Source organism: Cheilinus undulatus, linkage group 14, assembly GCF_018320785.1.
Source record: "Cheilinus undulatus linkage group 14, ASM1832078v1, whole genome shotgun sequence".
Lineage (NCBI taxonomy): Eukaryota > Metazoa > Chordata > Actinopteri > Labriformes > Labridae > Cheilinus > Cheilinus undulatus.
The window spans coordinates 4,099,869-4,123,274 of record NC_054878.1 but is presented as its reverse complement, the minus strand read 5'-3'; the positions used below and the strand labels follow the sequence as shown (position 1 = coordinate 4,123,274).

General features: G+C 40.4%; 1 protein-coding gene across 1 annotated transcript; it reads left to right on the top strand.

Moving 5' to 3' along the window:
• The first annotated feature begins 18,566 nt into the window (after positions 1–18,566).
• On the top strand, positions 18,567–19,568 carry LOC121521777 (trace amine-associated receptor 1-like). The gene has a single exon (XM_041805941.1). The coding sequence runs from the start codon at positions 18,567–18,569 to the stop codon at positions 19,566–19,568; it is 1,002 nt and encodes a 333-aa protein (XP_041661875.1).
• The last annotated feature ends 3,838 nt before the right edge of the window (positions 19,569–23,406 follow it).

Sequence of the window (23,406 nt, the reverse complement as noted above, 5' to 3'; positions counted from 1 at the left end):
TCATATCTGATTAGAACTGGCCTGCTGCTGTGAGGTCTGCAGATTTCCTCCAGTATAAAAACGTCAATTTAACCTTAAAGATTAAAAAAAAAAATCCCTGTTAAGATATAAGAAGAGAGTAGAAATAATTAGATAAAAAGTCAGGAATTCATTTCAAATTTTCATTTTGCATCCCAAGATTATGACTGAAACTTGGGATTTTGACTTGTTATTTCATATTTTGACCTTTGAAATTCATAATTTTGACCTTTTTTCTCATATTGTGACCTTTTACATTCACAATTTTTCCTTTTACTTTTAATCCCATGTTTTCACTTTTTAACCTCCTGATGAAGAATTTTATCTCATATTTTGACCTTTAAGAGTCACAATATCTTCTAATTTGACTTTTTAAACCATTGATTTTGCATTTTATCTCATATCTTGACCTTTAAACTCCTGATTTTAACTCTCTATCTCATATATTTGCTATTTAAAATCCTTATTTTGACTTTTAATTTTGTATTTTGATCTTTCGGATTTAAAAAATTGACTTTTTATCTCAGATTTTTATCCTTTAAACTCATTTATTTATTTATTTATTTATTAAGTATTTATTTGACATGGACACACAGTAACATCAATGCTGTGATATTTAATCATTTTGGCTTTTTTTTTTCTTAAAATCATTTATCACGACTGTTGAATTTCTCTGTGAAAACTCGGTTTACTGTTTCCAGTAAAATCTTGACCCTGTTAGGCCCTCAGGTTAGACTGAAATTCAGTTTTGGGCCCCTGTTGTGACTGAGTTTGACACCCCTGTTTTAAGGTATCTGGCAACCTCCTCTCAGTGTCTTTCACCCCACGAGTGGGTCCCAGCCCCCACGTTGAGAACCACTGGGGTCCTGGTGAGTGGTAGGGTAGGCTCAGGCCCTGCTGTAGATGTTCCAAGGGACTAAAAACCACCGGCAGTCTGCAGGCGTGTCACCGGGGGCCAAAAGGCCCAGACAAAGGAAATACCGCTGACCTTGGCTGCTGACACATGACCATCCATGTCAGAGGTTTCAATAAAGTTTTAATAACAAGTGAGCATGCAGATTTATGTGTCCCTCTATAAACAAACAATATTGAGAGAATTTTAATCCAGTATTTTAAAACTCTGCACACCTCTGGCTCCCTCATGTGGGTGAGAAACACACAGCTGGAGCACGCACACACCCACACACACACACGGCACTGATCCTCCACAGACAGACAGGAGAAGGTTCAGGTCTGTTTATCCTCCAGAAGGTCAAAGCTTCATCTCTGCAGACTGATTCCTCACCTTACACTGATAACATGTTAGGGTGTGTGTGTGTGTTTGTGTGTAGGCATGAGGGCGGCACAAAGACACACCTGCACACCTGAAAAAATTGCCCCCAAATTGACATCAAAACGTCTAATTCACAAATGTTGGCGCTCACAGCCAGTCAAAGGGAAGCAGCGTGTCAGTGATAAGTTCAACCCGCCAGAGTGGTCGGTCCCTACGCTGAGACCCCCTTCTTTTGGTGGGCCGGCAGGTGGGTGGCCATGATTGTCACGCCCTGACTATATGAATAACAAATAAAAACCCAACATACCCCACAATAAAACCACAGCTGTCCCACTATCAGCCTCTTTAATTCTGATTAGTCTAAACCAGGGCTGTCCAATTTGGGGCCTGCGGGCCAACTTTGGCCCACAAGCAATTATTTTTGGTCCGCTGCCCATGTTCAAATTTTTTTTTTAATTATTATTTTTCCACTGCCAGCGGTCTAAATATTTCTTTCAATATTTATTTATTGTTGCACTTCCTCTCCTGACCACAAATTAACATTGTGTTACATCTGGGGTAGGGTGGCGCTGTTGAGCTCCCGTCAGCTCAGATCTGGAAGACCATGACCAGAGAGTGAGTCAGTGAGAAGAAGCTGGAGTCATGGCAGAGATGGAGTGTGTGAGGCAGTGGCACACTGATAAGAGAAAGTTTAAAAATAGTTGGGAACATGGGTACTTTTTTACTGAAATTGATTTCAAGGCGGCATGCCCAGTTAGTATTTGTGCCATATGGATGTTCAGTAATTTCATGCTGTGAAACACAATAAAGAATAGTGTTATTCATTTTCAAAATTACTTTGTATGAGTTATTATTTTGCACAATTATGCTTTAGGCACATTTAATTTCATGCACTGCAACATGAATGTTTAGTTTTGGCCCGCGACCCTCCAACCTGATTCATTTTTGGCCCTTCACTGAAAAGAGTTTGGGCGGCCCTGGTCTAAACCAACCTTCTGTAGTTGATTCATGTTAATCTCAGCTTTATGTCACATCCTGGTCCAGCATCCTGGCTAACAGTCCCTCAGGAGCTGGAAAGTGAGCCGAGCTATTACTGGCTTCTGATGTTGGAATAATTTAAAAGTGCTACTTTTAAACCACTTTCACATCATTTTCCATCCATTATGGCTTCCTGACACTTTCTGCCATCTTTTTCCACTTTTCTTTAAAAATTTGGTTGCAACTTTTAACCTTTCTTTTTTAGTTTTTACCTATTTCTGTCACTTTTTGCTCATATCTGCAATTTCTTTTTGCAACTTTATACCTATCGAATCATTTTTAATATATTTATATTATATTGTATATTATTATATTTATTAGATTCATATTATATTGTATACTGTAGTTTTTATATTCTATTGCATACAATATTTATTAGATTTATAATATATTGTATTTAATAGTTTTATATTATATTACATATTATATTTTTTATTTTAATATAATATTGTATAATATAGTCTTTATATTATATTGTGTATTATAGTTTTTATATTTTATTGCATTTTATATTAATTATTTTCACATTATATTGCATATAATATTACATTTCTATAAAATTGCACATTGTTTTCATAAATTCATATCATATTGTATATTATATTATATTATATTTACTATGTATATATCTTATTGTAATATACAGTTTTTAGATTATATTGTGTTAATTTATTATTGTATTGTTTCATAGTTTTTTTATTAGATCAAATCATATCATATTACATTACATTATATTAGATTATATTATAATACATTACATAACATAACATTACATTACATTACATTACATTATCTTATCTTATCTTATCATCTTATCTTATATTACATTACATTACATTACATTACATTATATTATATTTTAAAAATAATACAAAATAATAATGAAATAATAAAATTATATTATATATCATGTCTGAATCTTTAACTTGGTCTTGTGTACCTTATATCATGTTGTATATAATAGTTTTTATACTGATCTGATTGGTAGAAGGTTCTCAGTGATAGCTGAAGTTGTAGAGGGAGTAGTATCTGTATCAGTGGAAGTAATTATGGTGCTTTCTTCTCTAAGTAAACTCTCTCTCACTGACAAACCTCCAGTTCATGAAGCTGTTTTTGTTCAGCTCCTCTGAGCTCTCCCTCTCTCTGCTTTATCTCTCTCTGTATCTCTGCAGATGTCCATCAGTCCATCTGTCTCATGGAGAACGTGCACACTGATAAATTTAACAATAGATCCATAAAAACTGATGAAATGTTCATCATGTTTATTACATGTTGATCTGTCGATTCTGTCTGAGCGCTCCCTCGTTCGCCCTGCTGCTGCCTGTGATGGTCTGTCTGCTCTGAGTCATGATGAGGGAAGGGTGAGGTGGAGGAGACAGGAAGTAGCTTACAGTCTACAGTATATTATATGGTATAGGGGTTTCCAATGAGGCAAAGGCAGACACATCTGTCCTGATATCAGCTGATACCAGTGTTAAACCGAAGCATTGGTACATTTCTGGTATGTACATTAGATCTTGATAGGTCCTGTGGTTTTCTGGCTTTGTTACCCAATAAGAGATGTTTTTAGATATTCAGTTCATCACAAAGATTTTTTTCAGTTAAATAGAAAATCAATTTTTGCCAAATTTGCCTCAAAATTTCCCCCCGCTCCTCTTTTGCACCGTATCCAAGCTGCCCCATATGAGGGGATAGGGAGAGCTTTCTGGGGCCCCTATTTCATTGAATTTCGTTCTATAGCTCATTATTGTTATTATCTCTGCCGAGGAGGTTATGTGATCGGGTGGGTTTGTTTGTTCATTTGTTAGCAACATAACTCAAAAAGTCATTGATTTATTTTCAGGAAATTTTCAGGAAACATCAGAAATGGCATAAGGAAGAACTGATTAGATTTTGGGACTGATCTGGATCACCTTCTTGATCCAGGAATTTTTTTTAAAGGACTATTGGGAGATAGGGCTAATGCTGGAGGTCTGCGCTGTTACTATATTACACCAGGGGATGGCTGACATGAGTAACTTATTCAAAGTTTTGGAGTTTATAGAGTTTGAAAGATGCACACCCGGTCGAGGAGACGAGTTGGAGTGTAACAGAGAGAAAGACAGCGAATTGTAGCGAGAATACTCACAATGCTGGGAGGAATAGAGGAATATTCACCCTCTGCCATGACTTCCACACATAGCAAAGCCAATGCTTTGCCTCACCGTGTCTCCACCCCCCCCGGGGAGGGAGTAATCTGTGAATTAGACTTTGGGAGTGATCCAGATCTGTGAGAATTCAGCATGGCCTCTCACTGAGTGTGAGTCAATCAGTGCAGTGCCAGGTGTGTGAGGACTGATTGCCACTGATGAGGGCCAGGTGTGGCAAACTGATTTAAGCACCTGGGCTGCAGCACTCTGTGCTGACTCATTACCTCACCTTCAGAGTTAGTGAGCGCATCTCCTTGTGTTTTCCTGTGTTTTGAGCGAAAGTTAGCACAAACATTCCTGACAACTTACCTGAGAATATTACCTGTGAATTAACAGTTGAAGTGGATCAGTGCTGGAGGTCTTTGCCCAGTCCTTTTGTTTAGTTTTCACTGCTCTGGTGACCATAGTGTTTCATGGGAGAAAGCTCTTCTTCCCCCTTAGAGCTTTGTTTCTAATCAGCTGCTAGGCAGCGGTGGTTTTGTTCTCTTTTCTCAGTATTATTTTAGTTGGGGAGATTCTTAGTTTGGGTTGCTACCAGTTTGGGTTCTCTCCTTCCCGTTCCCAAATATCGCTTGCGATTTTAGTGGTTATCCTTCTGGGATAGCTTTAAGAACCCCCCCCCCCAAGTCCGCAATTGTGCCCCACTTCCTGCATTCTGACAGGATCTGGATCCAGGAATTTTTTAAAGGATTCTTCACTACTGGGAGATAGGGCTGATGGCGGAGGTCTGCACCCTCTGAGTGCTTTACTAGTTATTAATATTTTACTTTTTATTTTATTTTTTTTTCCCTTTTTGAAACCTCAAGTCCTCTCCAGGCCCTCTGGAAGCCCAACCTTTGAAATAAAAGGGAAGGAATGGATACAAAACTGGGCAGATAGGCGCAAAAGAATTGGCAAAAACTGGCAAGAAATGGGCAGAAAGCAGCAAAAGTGGACAAAAAGTGACAAAAGCAGCTAAAGAAGGCAAAAATATGTTGCAATAATGGACAACAGGTGGATTAGAAGTGGTTTAAAAAGTGACAAAAATGGGTGAAAAATGCAAAAAAAATGGATAAAAGTGACACAAGAGCTAAAAAAAAGTAAAAATATTTGGACAAAAGTGGCAGAAATGTGCAAAAACATACAATATGTGGCAACGGCAGCTAAAGTAAACAAAAACTTGCAGAAAAAAAATGTCAACAAACTGGAAAGAAATGGCAAAAAGTAAAAATGGGCAACAAAGTTGCAGAAATGGGAAAAAAGTGACAAAAAGATGCAGAAATAATGGTGAGAAAAGTGGTTAAAAAGCGGCACAAATAAATCATTCCAACATTAAAACGCAATCATAGTTTGTCACACATTTGGCTAGCACCATAACTGCTGATGCTCGTGTGCACTAGTGTCATAATGAGGTACATACAGTTCTGTTGGCATGCCTAACCACATCTACCAAAGAATTAGCTCTTATATAGTGGTGCTGACACACCCAGAAGGTCTACCAGCTGGTTTACCACCATGACGACAGAGAGAGATAGAAACAAAAACACATTTTTTAGATAGAAGAGCTGGTTGGTGCAGAAACCGACACACCTGTTGGCACATCAGATGGTTATGAGAAATTCAGAGACTGGAATTAAAGAAAAATGCAGTGAGCACACACCTGTGCATCTCTACAGGTGATCAGACGGAGAGGAAGAGGGACGAGAGCTGTACGAGTATTTAAGACAATAACAGAGGGTCGTGTCTCTCTCTACAAAACTATTACATCACGGGTGTCAAACTCAAGGCCCGGGGGCAAAATGCGGCTCGCAGTGCTGTTTTACCCGGCCCACAAGATCATATCCGAATTAGAAGTGGCCTGCTGCTATGAGGTCTGCAGATTTCCTCCAGTATAAAAATGTCAATTTAACCTTAAAGATAAAAAAAAAAAAATCCTAAAGTTATAATAAGAAGAGAGTAGAAATAATGAGATTAAAAGTCAAGAATGAATTTGTGCTTTCATTTCATATTTTAGATTGACTGAAACTTAGGATTTTGGCTTTTTATTTCATATTTTGACCTCTTAAATTCATAGTTTAATTATGATACTCCTACCTGCTGTCAGTGTGGCTTTGTCTTCTTGTTTGTCGTGATCACCGCCTGAGCCTGGCGCAGCATCTGTATGAGCGATGAGGCATGAAGACAGCTATTTAAAGATTTTACTGGACGCCACACACTCACAGACCCGCCCCTGGACGATTTATAGATCAGTCATGGCGGATATCATTTGGCTATTTTGACAAAATATTACAAAAAATACTCTTTAGTGCCAAAGTGAAAACACATTTCTACAATGTCATGTCACTCTGGTGGCCCATATTTCACTAACTGTGAGACTACTAGCACCAATGGTTGGACCTCTGTTGAAGTAGGTCAGTCATTTTAAAGGGGGTGAATATTTATGCAGTGGTTTATTTTGCATTGCCTATTTTTGTTTATTTGACATGACTTGGGTGACATGGGTTCATCCTCCTGTGGGCTCACCACCCGCAGGAGGAATCAGCGGGGTCCGGTGCAATGTGGATTGGATGGCAGTCAAAGGCGGAGACCTCGGAGGTCCGATCCGAGAAACTGGCTTTTGGAACATGGAATGTCACCTCTCTGGTGGGGAAGGAAGCTGAGCTGGTACAAGAGGTTGAGAGATACCGGCTAGATGTAGTCGGGCTCACATCAACGCATAGCTCAGGTTCTGGAACCAACCTACTCGAGAGTAACCCTGCAAAGCAGATGGATACGTCTGTTTCCTTGTTTTTCACGGCGTATCCATCTTGTTAAGCTCCCATCTGAACCATTTGGGCCTGGTTAGAAAGTGAAAGGACCAATCAGCAACAAGGGGCAGTACTTTCAGGCGCAGCAGAGTCGTGACAAAAACAAGCAGCAGCAAGAGCTGGTGCAGTTATGGAGGAAGAGATTAGCCTGGATGCTGCTTAAGCACCAGTTTTATCAGAACTTGACATTTCTCCATTAAAAGAAGAACAAAGAACAGCAGTGAGTTGTTTTCCTTTAAAAAAACGACAAAAGTCAAGTACTGACATGTCTATAGTCGCCATGTTTCGTGTTAGCCCTCACTAGCTGCGCACGCGCAACTCGATAGCAGCTACATCATGTTTTGTTGCTCTGATTGGCCTGTAGAGATGTGACAGAACGTTCACCTAATCACACTCTGAGTTTTTTTCAAATCCTCTGCCTTTTCTCAAACGTTTCCTATTGAAGCTTGTGTTTCACACATCCATCTGGCATGTCAGGTTAACTCCAGAGGGGTTGGACTCTCTTCTTTGCTGGTGTGGAAGCAAAATTGTATGTTTAATTCAATTAACCTTTGTTTCTGCTGTGATTTAATAAGAACCCATATGTTCTCTGCTGTCTCAGCTAATCTCACTGCCAGATAGATAGATAGATATTGACTTCTGTGCTAGTCACAGTTTGTCCATAACTAACACCATGTTCTGTGGTGTTCATAAGTGCACTTGGCACCAGGACACCCTAGGTCGCAGATCAATGATCGACTTTGTGGTTGTATCAGCTGATCTGCGGCTGTGTGTTCTGGACACTCAGGTGAATATAGGAGCAGAGCTGTCAACTGATCACCTGGTGGTGAGTTGGATCAGGTGGCAGGGGAAGATGCCAGTCAGGCCTGGTAGACCTAAATGAACAGTGAGGGTTTAGTAGGAACGTCTGGCTGAGGACTCTGTCAGGATGGTCTTCAACTCTCACTTCCGGCAGAGCTTTGAACCACATCCCGAGGGGGGTGGGGAACAGTCTGAGTAGACCCTGTTTCACACTGCCATTGCTGAGGCGGCTGTTGTAAGTTGCGGGCGCAAGGTTGCTGGTGCTTGTTGTGGCGGTAAACCCTGAACCTGCTGGTGGACACCAGAGGTGAAGGGTGCTGTCAAGCTGAAAAAGGACTCCTACAGGGCATGCTTGACTTGTGGGACTCCTGAGGCGGCTAACAAGTACCGGCAGACCAAGTGCCATGTGGCTTCAGTAGTTGCTAAGGCAAAACCTCGGGCGTGGGAGAAGTTCAGTGCGGCTATGGAACAAGACTTTCAGTCAGCCTCGAAGAAATTCTGGCAAACTGTCCAGCGGCTCAGGGGGGAAAAACGACTCTCTGTCCACACTGTTCACAGTGGGGATGGGGAGCTCCTGACCTCGACCTCGACTGAGAGGAGAGGAGTGTCTCGGCTTCTCTGCTGAGACTGCTGCCTCTGCGACCCAGATAAGCAGAAGAAGATGGATGGCTGGATGGATGGAAGGAATTATATATTTTATTTTTATACTAATTTGTAAATTACTTAGTTCAGTTTCAATCTGATATATTCATGCACAGAACACTAGTAGAGTTTTAGCAGGATTATTTGTGGTACAAACAAGTAAAGATTACACAGGCACTGTTTGGGGCAGCCAAGTGATCTTACTGACGCACAGTTGTGCACGCGCTGTTCAGTAGACCGAGATGCCTGCTGGTACGATGCCACGCTAAAGTGATGTGCTTGTGTTCTTGTATTTACAGGTGAGCAAAGTGTTAAACTGTGATGAAACTATGTATAAACATAACGGAACAGATGTGTAACAAGTGTGTGTGGAAACGGACGTCTGTGAGTGCAAATAAGTAATGTTATGTCGAAGTTTGCAACTTATTTGATAGTCTTTGAAGTGCCGCACCTGACGTGTTTTGCCCGCAAAGATGCTAGTAGTTTATCAGACTTCATGCTTTGAGTTGTACTGTGTGAATGTGCAGAATATTTTCAGTGTGAGTGTGAATGACAGAAGATATGGACATTTATAAGCAGCGTGTCTGTGAGCGAGTCAGTGTACATGCTGTTCAGTAGACCGAGATGCCTGCTGGTACGATGCCACGCTAAAGTGATGTGCTTGTGTTCTTGTATTTACAGTTTAAAGTTATTAAACGAACCCATGCGCACTTGGAAGTCCCTGTTTTTGTCCAAGTGTGCAACAGATGCAGCATAATCAGTGATGGACAACATGACATCTGTAGAAATATGTGGCCTAGATATGCCGATCCTGGCTGTCTGCAGAGTAGATGATAGGATCTGTTAAAGGCTGTGAATTCTGCACAATTAGAAAGAAATTAAAACAATCAAGTGCAAAATAAACCTACAAAATAATGTTTACTTTTACCTTTTCTGATATTGGTTTTGTAAATACTTCTTTTTCCCAATACCAAGTCAAACTTTTTTCGAAGCTATTGCATGTTTCTCTAAACTCTATCTTCATCAGTCTCTCACAGGATGATGATGCAACCGTCTTCATTAGAGGTGTGAACTCAGGTGTGGTTGTTGATTCGCCCCTGAGCTGACTGTCACACACACACATGAACACTCTCTGCTGCTGCTGTGTCTCACCTCCTCGGCCTGGGCCTCATTATTTTACAGTTATACCAAAACAAATAAAGCTAAACTAAATCGTAGCAGTTAATGATGTGAATGATGACATTAAACATCCTCAGAGTCCAAGTTAAAGATGAACAAACATCTAAAAATAACCTTATATTATACTCAGAGGAATAAACTCTGCTTACCCTCTGAATAACACAGAAAACATCTTCTAAAGTATAAATTTATGAATATGATAGAAGATGAAGTGACCCATCAGCCCTCACTGAGGGATATTTAAAAGGTATTAACAGTTAAAGGTACAATATGTTGATTTTTGCACCAAAATGCATAAATAAAAAGATATGATTTAGTTCAGTTATTACTCTATCTCAGATATTTTTCAGTTTCAAAGCCAGAGAAATCCTTAAAAGTACCGCCACTGTGACAGACGTGATGGACCCCTATCATTCACCCAGCACAAAGCATTTTGTTGTCAAGCTCCGGCATCCTTTCTAATTTCCGCATGACATACAGCGGCTTGCAAAATAATTCATCCCCCTTGAACTTTTCCACAATTCTTCATGTTACAACCACAACCCTAAATATATTTTACTGGGATTTCAAGTGATAGATCATTCTAAAGTGGCACATAATTGGAAAGTGGAAGGAAAATTATACACTATATTGCCAAATGTATTGGCTCACCTCCCTTGACTTGCATATCAACTTAAGTGACATCCCATTCTTAATCCATAGGGTTTAATATGCTGTTGGTCCACCCTTTGCAGCTAGAACAGCTTCAGCTCTTCTGGGAAGGCTTTCCACAAGGTTTAGGAGTGTGTTTATGGGAATTTTTGACCATTCTTCCAGAAGTGCATTTGTGAGGTCACACACTGATGTTGGACTAGAAGGCCTGGCTCTCAGTCTCCACTCTAATTCATCCCAAAGGTGTTCTATCAGGTTGAGGTCAGGACTCTGTGCAGGCCGGTCAAGTTCATCCACACCAAACTCTCTCATCCATGTCTTTATGGACCTTGCTTTGTGCACTGGTGCACAGTCATGTTGGAACAGGAAGGGGCCATCCCCAAACTGTTCCCACAAAGTTGGGAGCATGGAATTGTCCAAAATCTCTTGGTATGCTGAAGCATTCAGAGTTCCTTTCACTGGAACTAAGGGGCCAAGCCCAGCTCCAGAAAAACAAGCCCACACTATAATCCCCCCTCCACCAAACTTTACACTTGGCACAATGCATTCAGACAAGTACCGTTCTCCTGGCAACCGCCAAACCCAGACTCGTCCATCTGATTGCCAGATGGAGAAGTGTGATTTGTCACTCCAGAGAACGTGTCTCCACTGCTCTAGAGTCCAGTGGCAGCGTGCTTTACACCACTGCATCTGATGCTTTGCATTGCACTTGGTGATGTATGGCTTGGATGCAGCTGCTCAGCCATGGAAACCCATTCCATGAAGCTCTCTACGCACTGTTCTTGAGCTAATCTGAAGGCCACATGAAGTTTGGAGGTCTGTAGCCATTGACTCTGCAGAAAGTTGGCGACCTCTGCGCACTATGCACCTCAGCATCTGCTGACCCCACTCTGTCATTTTATGTGGCCAGTTGACTGTGGAATATTTAGGAGCGAGGAAATTTCACCACTGGACTTGTTGCACAGGTGGCATCCTATCACAGTACCATGCTGGAATTCACTGAGCTCCTGAGAGCGAGCCATTCTTTCACAAATGTTTGCAGAAACAGTCTGCATGCCTAGGTGCTTGATTTTATACACCTGTGGACATGGAAGTGACTGGAACACCTGATTTCAATTATTTGGATGGGTGAGTGAATACTTTTGGCAATATAGTGTACATGGCTTTCAAAAAATTTTTACAAATGAAAATCTGAAAAGTGTGGTGTGCAAAAGTATTTAGCCCCCTGGAGTCTGATACCCATGAATAAAATCCAGTGTATCCAACTGCTGTCAGAAGTCACCTAAATAGTAAATAGAGTCCCCCTGTGTGTAATCTAATCTCAGTCTAAATACAGCTGTGAAGGCCTCAGACGTATGTTAGAGAACATCAGAGAACAAACAGCACCATGAAGACCAAGGAACACACCAGACAGGTCAGGTAGAAAGTTGTGGAGAAGTTTAAAGCAGGGATAGGTTATAAAAATATCCCAAGCTTTGAACATCTCTGGGAGCACTGTTCAATCCATCATCTGAAAATGGAAAGAGCATGGCACAACTACAAACCTACGGAGAAACGGCCGTCCACCTAAACTTACAGGCCGGGCAAGGAGAGCATTGATCAGAGAAGCAACAAAGAGGCCCATGGGAACTCTGGAGGAGCTGCAGAGATCCACAGCTCAGGTGGGAGAACCTGTCCACAGGACAACTATTAGTGGTGCACTCCACAAATCTGGCCTTTATGGAAGAGTAGCAAGGAGAAAGCCACTGTTGAAAAAAGCCTTTGAGGTTTGCCACAAGTCATGTGGAGGACACAGCAAACGTGTGGAAGAAGGTGCTTTGGTCAGATGAGACCAAAATTGAATGCAAGGAGCTGTGTGAGGCAGAAAACAAACACTGCACATCACCCTGAACACACCATCCCTACCGTGAAACAGGGGGGTGGCAGCATCATGCAATGGGGATGCTTTTCTTCAGCCGGGACAGGGAAGCTGGTCAGAGTTGATGGTGAGATGGATAGAGCCAAATACAGGGCAATCTTGGAGGAAAACCTGTTAGAATCAGCCAAGATTTGAGAGTGGGGCAGAGGTTGACCTTCCAGCAGGACAACGAGCCTAAACATACAGCCAGAGCTACAATGGAATGGCTTAGACTGAAGCATATTCATGTGTTAGACTGGCCCAGTCAAAGTCCAGACCTAAATCCCAGTGAGAACCTATGGTGAGACTTAAAAATTACTGTTCACAGATGCTCTCCATCAAATTTGACTGAGCTTGAGCTATTTTGCTAAGAGGAATGGGCAAAAATGTCAGTCTCTAGATGAGCAAAGTTGGTAGAGACTGTCCCCAAAAGACTTGCAGCTGTAATCACAGTGAAAGGTGGCTCTACAAAGTATTGACTCCAGGGGGCTGAATACTTTTGCACACCACACTTTTCAGATTTTTATTTGTAAAAAATGTTGAAAGTCATGTATAATTTTCCTTCCACTTCACAATTATGCACCACTTAATGTTTTTCTATCACATGAAATCGCAATAAAATATATTTACGTTTGTGGTTGTAATGTGAAGAAATGTGGAAAAGTTCGAGGGGGATGAATACTTTTGCATGCCACTGTAATAGCCAGGTTTTTAGTTATCAGATGAAGCTGTGCACCCATGGGTGTGTTTGTTTTAAAACGAAGATTAATCAGGCTCAAATATGCCGGGCTTTGATCTAGAGGACACAGAGACAGCTGGCACCACTAGAGCCTGGTCAAAGGTCGCAAATATGTGGTGCACAGTATTTAGAGCAGGAGTCATCAACTTCATTTGTACATGAGCCAGATTTTCAAATTAACTTTAGTGAATAAAGTGAATAAATGAGTCGGTCTAATTGACATATTATAGTATTAATATATAAACTGTATTTCTTTTCTTTGAGGCGTTAACAATGAGACAACAGGCACCAGGAAGGAAGATATTTTAGCTCCATATTTCTGGGGTTTCTCTGCTGTCCATCCCTGGGTTTGACACTCTTACTGGTAAGAAATGCATGAAGGAAATAAGTCTTTTCATATGAAACCTCAGGCAGGAAAATTACACTCTCCCAGAGCCTGAAGTGGAAAGTTGACACAAAAACGGAAGACATAATAAGATCTAGAACAATATCAGTCTTTATAATGCTTCATTTTTTTCTAATCCAATTCACTCTTTACTACAGAGTTGAGGTTGAGATAAAAAAAAACAAAACAAAAAAAAAAAAAACAATACAACACATAAGAGGAGAGTAAAAGTCGGACATGTTTCCAAAAGTCATGAGAAAGATTCTGAAATTAAATTTGGTATGAAAACGCACAAAAAAAAGTTTACATTTGAAAGCAGTTTCTGTACGAATGTTTCCATAATGAAAAACAGATCCTGTACTGTAAGATCCAGTAATGTTAGATCCAGTACTGCTAGATGCAGTACTGTTAGATACAGCACTGTTAAATCCAGTACTGTAAGATCGAGAACTCTTAGATCCAGTACTGTTAGATCCAGTACTGCTAGATGCAGCACTGTTAGATACAGCACAGTTAGATGCAGGACTGTAAGATCCAGCGCTGTTAGATACAGAATTGTTGGACACAGTACAGTTAGATACAGTACTGTTAGATACAGTACTGTTAGAAGCAGCACTGTCAGATGCGGTGCTAAGAGATACAGTACAGTTAGATGCACTACTGTTAGATCCAACACTGTTAGATGCAGAATTGTTACATACAGAACTGCTGGATACAGTATGTTTAGATATTTATTGTTAGATCCAGTACTGTTAGATGCAGTACTGTTAGATCCAGTACTTCTAGATGCAGTACTGTTGGATGCATCATTGTTAGATCCAGTTCTGTTAGATGCAGTACTGTTAGATAAAGTACTGTTAGAAACAGAACTATTGGATACAGGACTCTTTTATCCAGTACTGTTAGATCCAGCACTGTTAAATACTGAATTGTTGGATACAGTTCTCCGAGATGCAGCACTGTTAGATCCAGTTTTGTTAGATTAGTACTGTTAGATGCAGCGCTGTCATATCCAGTACTGTTAGATGCAGTACTGTTGGATCCAGCAATGTTGGATGCAGAACTGTTAGATACAGTACTCTTGAACCCAATGCTTTTAGATCCAGTACTGTTAGATTCAGTACTGTTAGACACAGAACTGTTAGATCCAGGACAGTTAGATTTATTACTGTAAGATACAGTACAGTTAGATCCAGAACTGTTAGATCCAACACTGTTCAATGTAGCACTGTCCGATGCAGTCCTAAAAGATACTGTACTGTTAGATGCAGCATTGTTAGATTCAGCAATGTTAGATACAGAATTGTTACAAACAGAAATGCTGGATACAGTATGTTTAGATCCAGTTCTGTTTGATCTGGTACTGGTAGCTCTAGTACTGTTAGATGCAGTACTCTTAGATCCAGTACTGTTTGATCCAGTATTGTTAGATCCAGTAATCTTGGATCCAGTACTGTTAGATTCAGTACTATTAGATACATTACTGTTAGTTTCAGTACTTCTACATCCAGTACTGTTAGATTCAGTACTATTGGATGCATCATTGTTTGATACAGGACTCGGTTATCCAAAAGTGTTACTGTTGGATACAGAACTGTTAGATACAGTACTTTTAGACCTAATGCTGTAAGATCCAGTACTATTAGATCCAACACTGTTAGATCTGTTACTTTTAGATACAGTACTGGAAGATGCAGTACTTCTGGATGCAGTACTCTTGGATTCATTACTGTGAGATCCAGTACTGTTAGATCCAATACTGTTTGATGCAGCACTGTCAGATGCAGTGCTAAAAGATACAGTATGGTTAGATGCAGTACTGTTAGATTTAGTTACCTTAGATCCAGTATTGTTAGATCCAGTATTATTAGATGCAGTACTATTAGATACACTACTGTTAGTTTCAGTACTTTTACATCCAGTACTGTTAGATTCAGTACTGTTGGATGCATCACTGTTTGATACAGTACTCTGTTATACAGTACTGGTAGATCCAGTACTTGGATACCAAATTTATGGATACAGTTCTCTGAGATGCAGGACTGTTAGATCCAGTACCGTTAGATCTAGTACTAATAGATCCAGCACTGTTAGATCCAGTAATGTTCGATTCAGAAGTGTTAGATCACGTACTGTTAGACGCAGCACTGTTATATCCAGTAATGTTAGATCCAGTACTGCTAGATGCAGTACTGTTAGACGCAGCACTGGTAGACGCAGCACTGTCAGATGCAGTGCTAAAAGATCCAGTCTGGTTAAATGCAGTACTATTAGATCCAGTATTGTTAGATGCAGAATTGTTACATACAGAACTGCTGGATACAGTATGTTTATATCAGTACTGTTAGATCCAGTACTGTTTGATCTGGTACTGGAGAGCCAGTACAGTTAGATGCATAACTGTTGGATACAGTATTCTGTTATCCAGTACTGTTAGATGCAGTACTTATATACCGAATTGTTGGATACAGTACTCTGAGATGTAGTATTGTTAGATCCATAACTGTTAGATCCAGTAATGTTAGATTCAGTTCTGTAAGACGCAGTACTGTTAGTTGCAGAGCTGATAGATTCGGTTATGTTATATGTGGTACTGGTAGATCCAGTACTGTTAGACCCAGTACTGTTAGATGCAGAAGTGTTAGATCAGGTACTGTTGGATCCAGCACTGTTATGGCCAGTACTGTTGGATACAGAACTGTTAGATACAGGACTCTTAGAGCCAGTGGTGAGATCAAGTTCTGTTAGATTCAGTACTGTTAGATCTAGTTCTGTTAGATGCAGTACTCTTACATCCAGTACTGTTAGATGCAGTACTGGTAGATACAGAACTGTTAGATACAGTACTGTTAGGTCCAGTATTTTTAGATACACTTCTTTTAGATCCACAACTGTTAGATGCAGTGCTGCTAGATCCAATACTGTTATACTGAGTACTGTTAGATGCAGTACTGTTAGATCCAGTACTATTAGAGCCAGTACTGTTAGATGCGGTACTCTTACATCCAGTACTGTTAGATGCAGTACTGGTAGATATAGAACTGTTAGATACAGTACTCTTAGACCAATTACTGGTAGATACAGCCCTGTTAGATCTGGTATTGGTAGATACAGAACTGTTTGATACATTACTGTTTTGTTGTACTTTTAGATCTAGTACTGTTAGATCCAATACTGCTGGATACAGTTCTTTTAGATCCAGGACTGTTAGATACAGCATGGTGAGATACAATAATGTTAGATCCAACACTGTTAGATGTAGCACTGCCAGATGCAGTGTCGAGAGATCTAGTACTGTTAGATACAGAACTGTTGGATACACTACTCTTTTATCCAGCACTGTTAAATCAAGCACTGTTGGATGCACAAGTGTTCGATTGGTACTGTTAGATCCAGCACTGTTATATCCAGTACTGTTAGATTAAATAGAGTCAGCATTGTTGGATCTAGTATTATTGGATACAGAACTGTAAAATACAGTACTGTTAGATCCAGTACTGGTAGATGCAGCCCGTTCGATCCCGTACTGTTGAAAACAGAACTCTTAGATCCAGTACAGGTCAATACTGTACTGGATCTAAGAGTACTATGAGATGCAGAACTGTTAGATGCAGTACTGCTAGATCCAGTTCTGTTAAATACAGTACTGTTAGATCCAGTACTTGTGAAACTACAATAATGCTGAAGTTTTGTTATAACATGATTCTCTGTACTCTAACTAGTTATTCATTTACTTCTTTCTTTAGGTAACTTCTAAAAACATCGCTCTGTGGTTGTTGGACAAGTTTGTAAAACTTTGGGTGGCAGCATATTTTAAAATGAGATCAGCACACCCCGGGTTCTAAGAGTACTCTGTCTACCAGTACCATATCGATCTGTACTGTATCTAACAGTAACCTATTTAACTGTATAGTATCTAACAGTACTTTATCTCACAGTACTGTATCTAAGAGTACTGTATCTAACAGTACTGTATCTAAGAGTACTGTATCTAACAGTACCGTATCTAACTGTACTGGGTCTAACAGTACCATATGTAACGGTACAGTATTTAACAGTACTGGATCTAACGGTTGGCGACATTACTGTATCTGGTACAACTGTATCAAGGAGTGCCATAAGATACTTTCCTGCAGGTGTCAAACTCATATTGAGTCTGGGGTCAGATTTGCTCTGATGAGAAGTCCTGAGGGCCGGACTATTTAGGCCAGGATTGTGAAAGTCAGTCACAGATTCTGAATTTAGGCCTTACCTAAGAGCTTAAGGAGGTCAACATTTAAACATAATCTGTCAACCTCATTTTCACCATTAATAAAATACGAAAAAAAAAAAAAATAACACTGATAAAACATCATTCTGAGATTAAAAAAAGTAAAAATGATAAGTTTAAAGGCTCAAAGTCTGAGATAACAAGTCAAACTTATTGGTTTAAAAGGTCAAAACATGAAATTTAAAGGTAAAATAATGTTTAAAAAAGGAAGATTAATGAGAAAGATTGTCAAAATCACAAGTTTAAAAGGTAAAAATATGACTTCTGTCATATTGACTTGACTGTCATGATACTTTGGCTGTGGAGAAACTTCATACTTCCTGTAGGAGTGTAATCACCATGCAGACGCAGTTTTAGTTTTTTCTTTTCAGAAGTTTGACTGTTTGAGCATAGTTGTTGTTTCCATCTGATGCAAATAGACTTGAGCTGATTGGACAGTGGTCCTGATGATGAGGGAGGTGTTGATAAGTATAGTGCTTGTGCTCAGAGTTACAGGGTCAGGGTTAGATGTGACACTGATTCACTCCAGTGCATGGACAACATGGAGGTTTGGTCTGAGAGACAAACAGGTTCATTCAGGTCATTTGAACTGACATTGCTGACGTTGTTTCTGCTGCTTTGAAATGTCTCTGTCTTTCTAATGCTTGTCTCTGATTCACTCATAAATGAACTGGACTGGATTGTAGGACTTTCCAAACATGGGACCAGGTTTCTCCATCAACAGGACTGTCATAGTTGTGGACATCCATCCCTGCTATGAAATCTCTGATTTCAGCTACATCCTGACAAAAAGGCCATCCATAATCTGTGTGCTGTTATATCTGTTCCTGTTTTTGTTGTCTTTAGTCACAGTGTGTGGAAACCTTCTTGTCATGATCTCCATCATGTACTTCACTCAGCTGCACTCTCCTACTAACTATCTGAACCTCTCTCTGGCTGTGGCCGACCTTCTTGTAGGGGTGCTGGTTATTCCTCTCAGCATGGCGTTTTCTCTCAGCTCCTGTCTCTATCAGGAGGATTTATTTTGTAAAATCCGCAACAGTTTTGACGTGTCTCTCTGCACCTGCTCTATTCTGAACCTCTGTTGTATTTCCATTGATAGATATTATGCAGTGTGTCAACCCCTGATCTATAAAGCTAAAATCAACAATCATGTTGCTGGGGTCATGATCCTGATCAGCTGGGGGGGCTCAGCTCTCATCGGCATCGGGGTCTTCATCGCTTGGCTTTCCAACACGTGTGTAGACAGCTGTGTTCTAGACATGCTTATGGTGACCACAGTAGTACCTGTTTTTTCATTTTACCTCCCAGTGATAATACTGCTCTGTGTCTACTTGAAGGTTTTCTTGGTGGCGCTGAAACAGGCTCGCAGAATCCAGAACAAAACATGTCAGAGCACCAAGTCTGGAGCCACGGTCAGTAAGAGTGAGAGAAAGGCCACCAAGACTTTAGCCATAGTTTTAGGAGTTTTCCTCCTGTGTTGGACTCCTTTCTTCCTCTGCATCACCTTTTCTCCTTTCAGCCAGAATCCAGCTCCAGTTCCTGTTGTTGAAACTCTGACCTGGCTCACACTGGTCAACTCAATGCTCAATCCTTTCATTTATGCTTTCTTTTACAGCTGGTTCAGGACGGCCTTTATGATGATTGTTACTGGGAAAATATTTCAGGGTGATTTAACAAACACCAAACTGCTGAGATAGACTCTGAGAGTGATGATGATGAATCTGTGACATTACAGCTCATTGTCAGAATATGCTTACTTTACTGTCCTCCATCAGAGCATCACATCATCTTTGATTGATAATTCTGCTTTTGTCATCCTCATTCAGCTTAGAGTGTCACCAGACTGCAGGCATGTCTGCTGCTTTGCCTTCATCTCAAATATTCTCATGCTTGAACATGCTTTGAAATGATACAGAGTGAAATACCTGCAGCTTTTCATGAGCATGAATTTCATCTTGGTTTCAGCACTAACACCTTATACTGGTATCAGCATCAGTGCATCCATACTCCAGGCCACCCCTGCATCAGTCACTGCCATGGTTGGGACAAAACAGTCTGACTATGTCACTGATGATTCTGCATCTGATGACAGAACATGATCCATGATTTCATACTTACTGTTGCTTTTTTCTACATTTCTTGCCATGGCTGGACCAGTATCATGTATTTACTTTAGTTTAGGATTTGTGATGACATTACACTGTGTTCTTCATTCCAATATATACTATATCCTATCATATAAGAATATTGTTTGCCATTAACATGATAATAAAGATTATATCCTATCAAAAAGACCAGTGTTAATTGTTACTTTTACTACTAAAGTTACTAAAGACTTTTTATTCTTTTATAATAGACCAGTTTTAAAATTAATATTGTACTAAAGCATATACGCTATTGTAAAATACCTGTGTTAATACTTAACAATATAATAAAGATTATATCCAGTCATAATAGACCAGTGTTAATCATTAATATTGTAATAAAGAATAGACCCTATTATGAAAGACCAGTGCTAATCATTGAAATTATAAAAAAGACTATAAAAAAAAAGACTATATCCTTTTATAATAGACCAGAGTTAATCATTCATTTTGTAAAAACAGACTTTATCCTTTTATGATAGACCAATTTTAAATATTAATATTGTAGTAAAGCCTATTCGCTATTATAAAAGACCAGTGTTAATAATTAACTTTATAATAAAGATTAAATCCAGTCATAATAGACCTTTTTGAATCATAAACATGATGATAAAGCCTATATCCTATTAAAATCAACTTAGTGTTAATCATTAATGTTATAATAAAGACATTATCCCTATTATAATAGACCAGTGTTAATCATTAGTGGTATAAAACTAGTCTAACCCTACTATAAAAGACCAGCGTTGATCATTAACATAATAAGAACAACTATATCCTTTTATAATAAACCAGTGTTAATCATTAATATTGTAATAAAGACTACTGTTAGATACAGTAGTGTGGGATGCAGCACTGTTGAATCCAGTACTGTTGGAAACAGTACTCTTAGATCCAGTCCTGTCAGATACTGCTCTCTTTGATCCAGTACTGTTAGATTCAGTACTGTTAGATGCCGAAATGTGAGATCCAGTAATGTCAGATGCAGTTCTGTATCTACAAGTAGTGCATCTAACAGTACTGGATCTGTGAGTACTGTTGTCAACAGTACTGGATCTAACAGTACTGTATCTAATTGTACTGATTTTAAGAGTAGTGTATCCAATATAAGACAACAGTACTGTATCTGGTAGAACTGTATCAAGGAGTACCATAAGATACTTTCCTGCCGGGGTGTCAAACTCATATTGAGTCCGGGGTCAGATTTGCTCCGATGAGAAGTCCTGAGGGCCGGACTATTTAGGCGCGAAAGTCAATTGCAGATTCTGAATTTCGGCCTTACCTAAGAGCTTAACAAGCTCAACATTTGATCTTCAACTGTCAACCTCATTTTGACCATTAGTAAAATACAAAAAAATATAAATAACAGACTTCTGCTGGAGCGAACACCCAAGATGGCCGCATAGGGGAATTTTCCGCTGGGCTGTTTGTCTTACCCCCCTCTAAATTAACGATTTAAATAGTATAGACACTCAAAACAGGGGTATGATAGTTTGAAACAACAGGAAAGACATGCAGACAGTTTAGAAAACCCTTACACAGTATGGTTTGAGAAATCAAAGTGCTCGACAGACACACGACGACATGGAGGCTAGCATGGCAGCTACGCTAACTTCAGAGTCACAGTCAGACACCACTGCAGAATTAGCCAGCATTAAAACGCTGCTACAAAACATTGCATCTGATATGAGCGGTCTAAAGTCTAGCATGAATGCCGTTCAGACAGCAGTGGAGAAGTTAGGGGCTCAAATGAAGCTGAGACCAGAATATCCACGCTGGAGGATCAAGGCCAAACCACGGGAAAGACGGTGGACACGGTGGCGGCAACCATTAAACAGCTCCAAGAGAAAGTAACATATTTGGAGGATGCTGGCCGTCGCAATAATGTCCGTATAGTAGGAGTAGTGGAAGGCACCGAAGGACCAGATATTGTGCACTTTGTGCGGAGACTTTTCTCTGAAACACTGGACATCGAGGTGACCCAGGATTTTGAGATCGAAGCGAGGCGCCAGCGAGGCGTCAGAGACCAGCACATCTTGCATCTTGGTTCGCTTCCTGAGTTTCGGAGTAAGGGAAGCGGTGTTACGGGCAGCCAGGAATAAAGAGCGAGTAGAGCGGCAAGGCAAGCGGCTGTCTTTCTGTCAAGAGCTTTCTCAGGACATTAATCAGAGGCGCAAGAAGTTTGATGGAGTAAAAAAGCGGCTTCAGGAGAAGGGGCTGCGGTATACGATGAGCTACCCGGCTGTGCTGAGAGTCATCGCCGACAACATCAGGCACAACTTCGCTTCGCCAGAGGAGGTGGAGGACTTTATTTCATCCAGAGCCTCATAAAAGCTCCAACATGACAGGTGACATCGCTAATAACTGAGAGAAGCAGGGGAGCCACTTCAGGGTCTTATATTGTGAACTACGATAAGTTTATTTTGTTTAAGCATGTAACCACGGAGCTGGATAACGTGCCTTGACTGGACGGAGTTATTACATTTCAGCATGGGTGTCGCCACAATTGGGGGGGTCACATCCCCCTCACCTTAAAAAAAAGTTGTCTGGACCCCCCCACATTTGCCATCAAAAGTATCAGTGCATGAGCGGTCTACTCCAGCGTTCTCTCTATTGCGTCACAATTAAATCTGTTCCTTTTTTTCATTAGGGGGAATACCCGTATCAATGGAAATCCACTCTGCGTTTTCCTGGTTTCCTACACACTCAGACGCATCACGCAGGCATATTGAGACTGATAGTCGGATCAATGACAGCAACACCGCAGCTACTGAATGTCAAAATGTCCAGCTTTTGCTGAAATACTGTCTTTGACTGTTCTACAGATGAGAAATGGACTTAAGGAGTTTTTTCCAAAGAAAAGGAAAGGAAGTTAGAGTTGCCCTAGTTTTCCATTGAGTGACCAAACAGCTAAAACGCGTTCTTCCATGGCCAAACACAGACGGCTTTTCTGATAAGAATGTTAGCAGGCTAGCACCCCGAGCAGGCGGGCGTGTCGGTCTCATCAGGCACCTTACGCGGGTGCAGTGTTGCCAACCTAGCAACTTTGTCACTATATTTAGCGAGTATTCAGACCCCTCTAGCGACTCTTTCTAAAAAAAAAAGCGACTAGCGACAAATCCAGCGATTTTTTCTGGTATTGGAGACTTTAGGAGACTCTGACGTGAAAGCACGTATTGTTGTTGCTTCTCTCTGAACAGCGGGGGCTGCCGTGAGCCCCTCCCTGTCTCAAAGCACTCACAGGCGGCCAAGTCTTCACACAGCAGTCCCCATCAGCTACAGTGGAGCAGGAGATGTTCACCCCTCCACGTCGCTTTGGCAGTTTTTCTACTGTCTCTTTTTTAGAAAAGGAGGAAAAGAAGATGCTGTGTGTTTTAAGAGTATCCTTCCC

Bases quoted from the DNA above. Each gene is read 5' to 3' on its own strand.
- LOC121521777 (XM_041805941.1), top strand. From the start codon at position 18,567: ATGGGACCAGGTTTCTCCATCAACAGGACTGTCATAGTTGTGGACATC.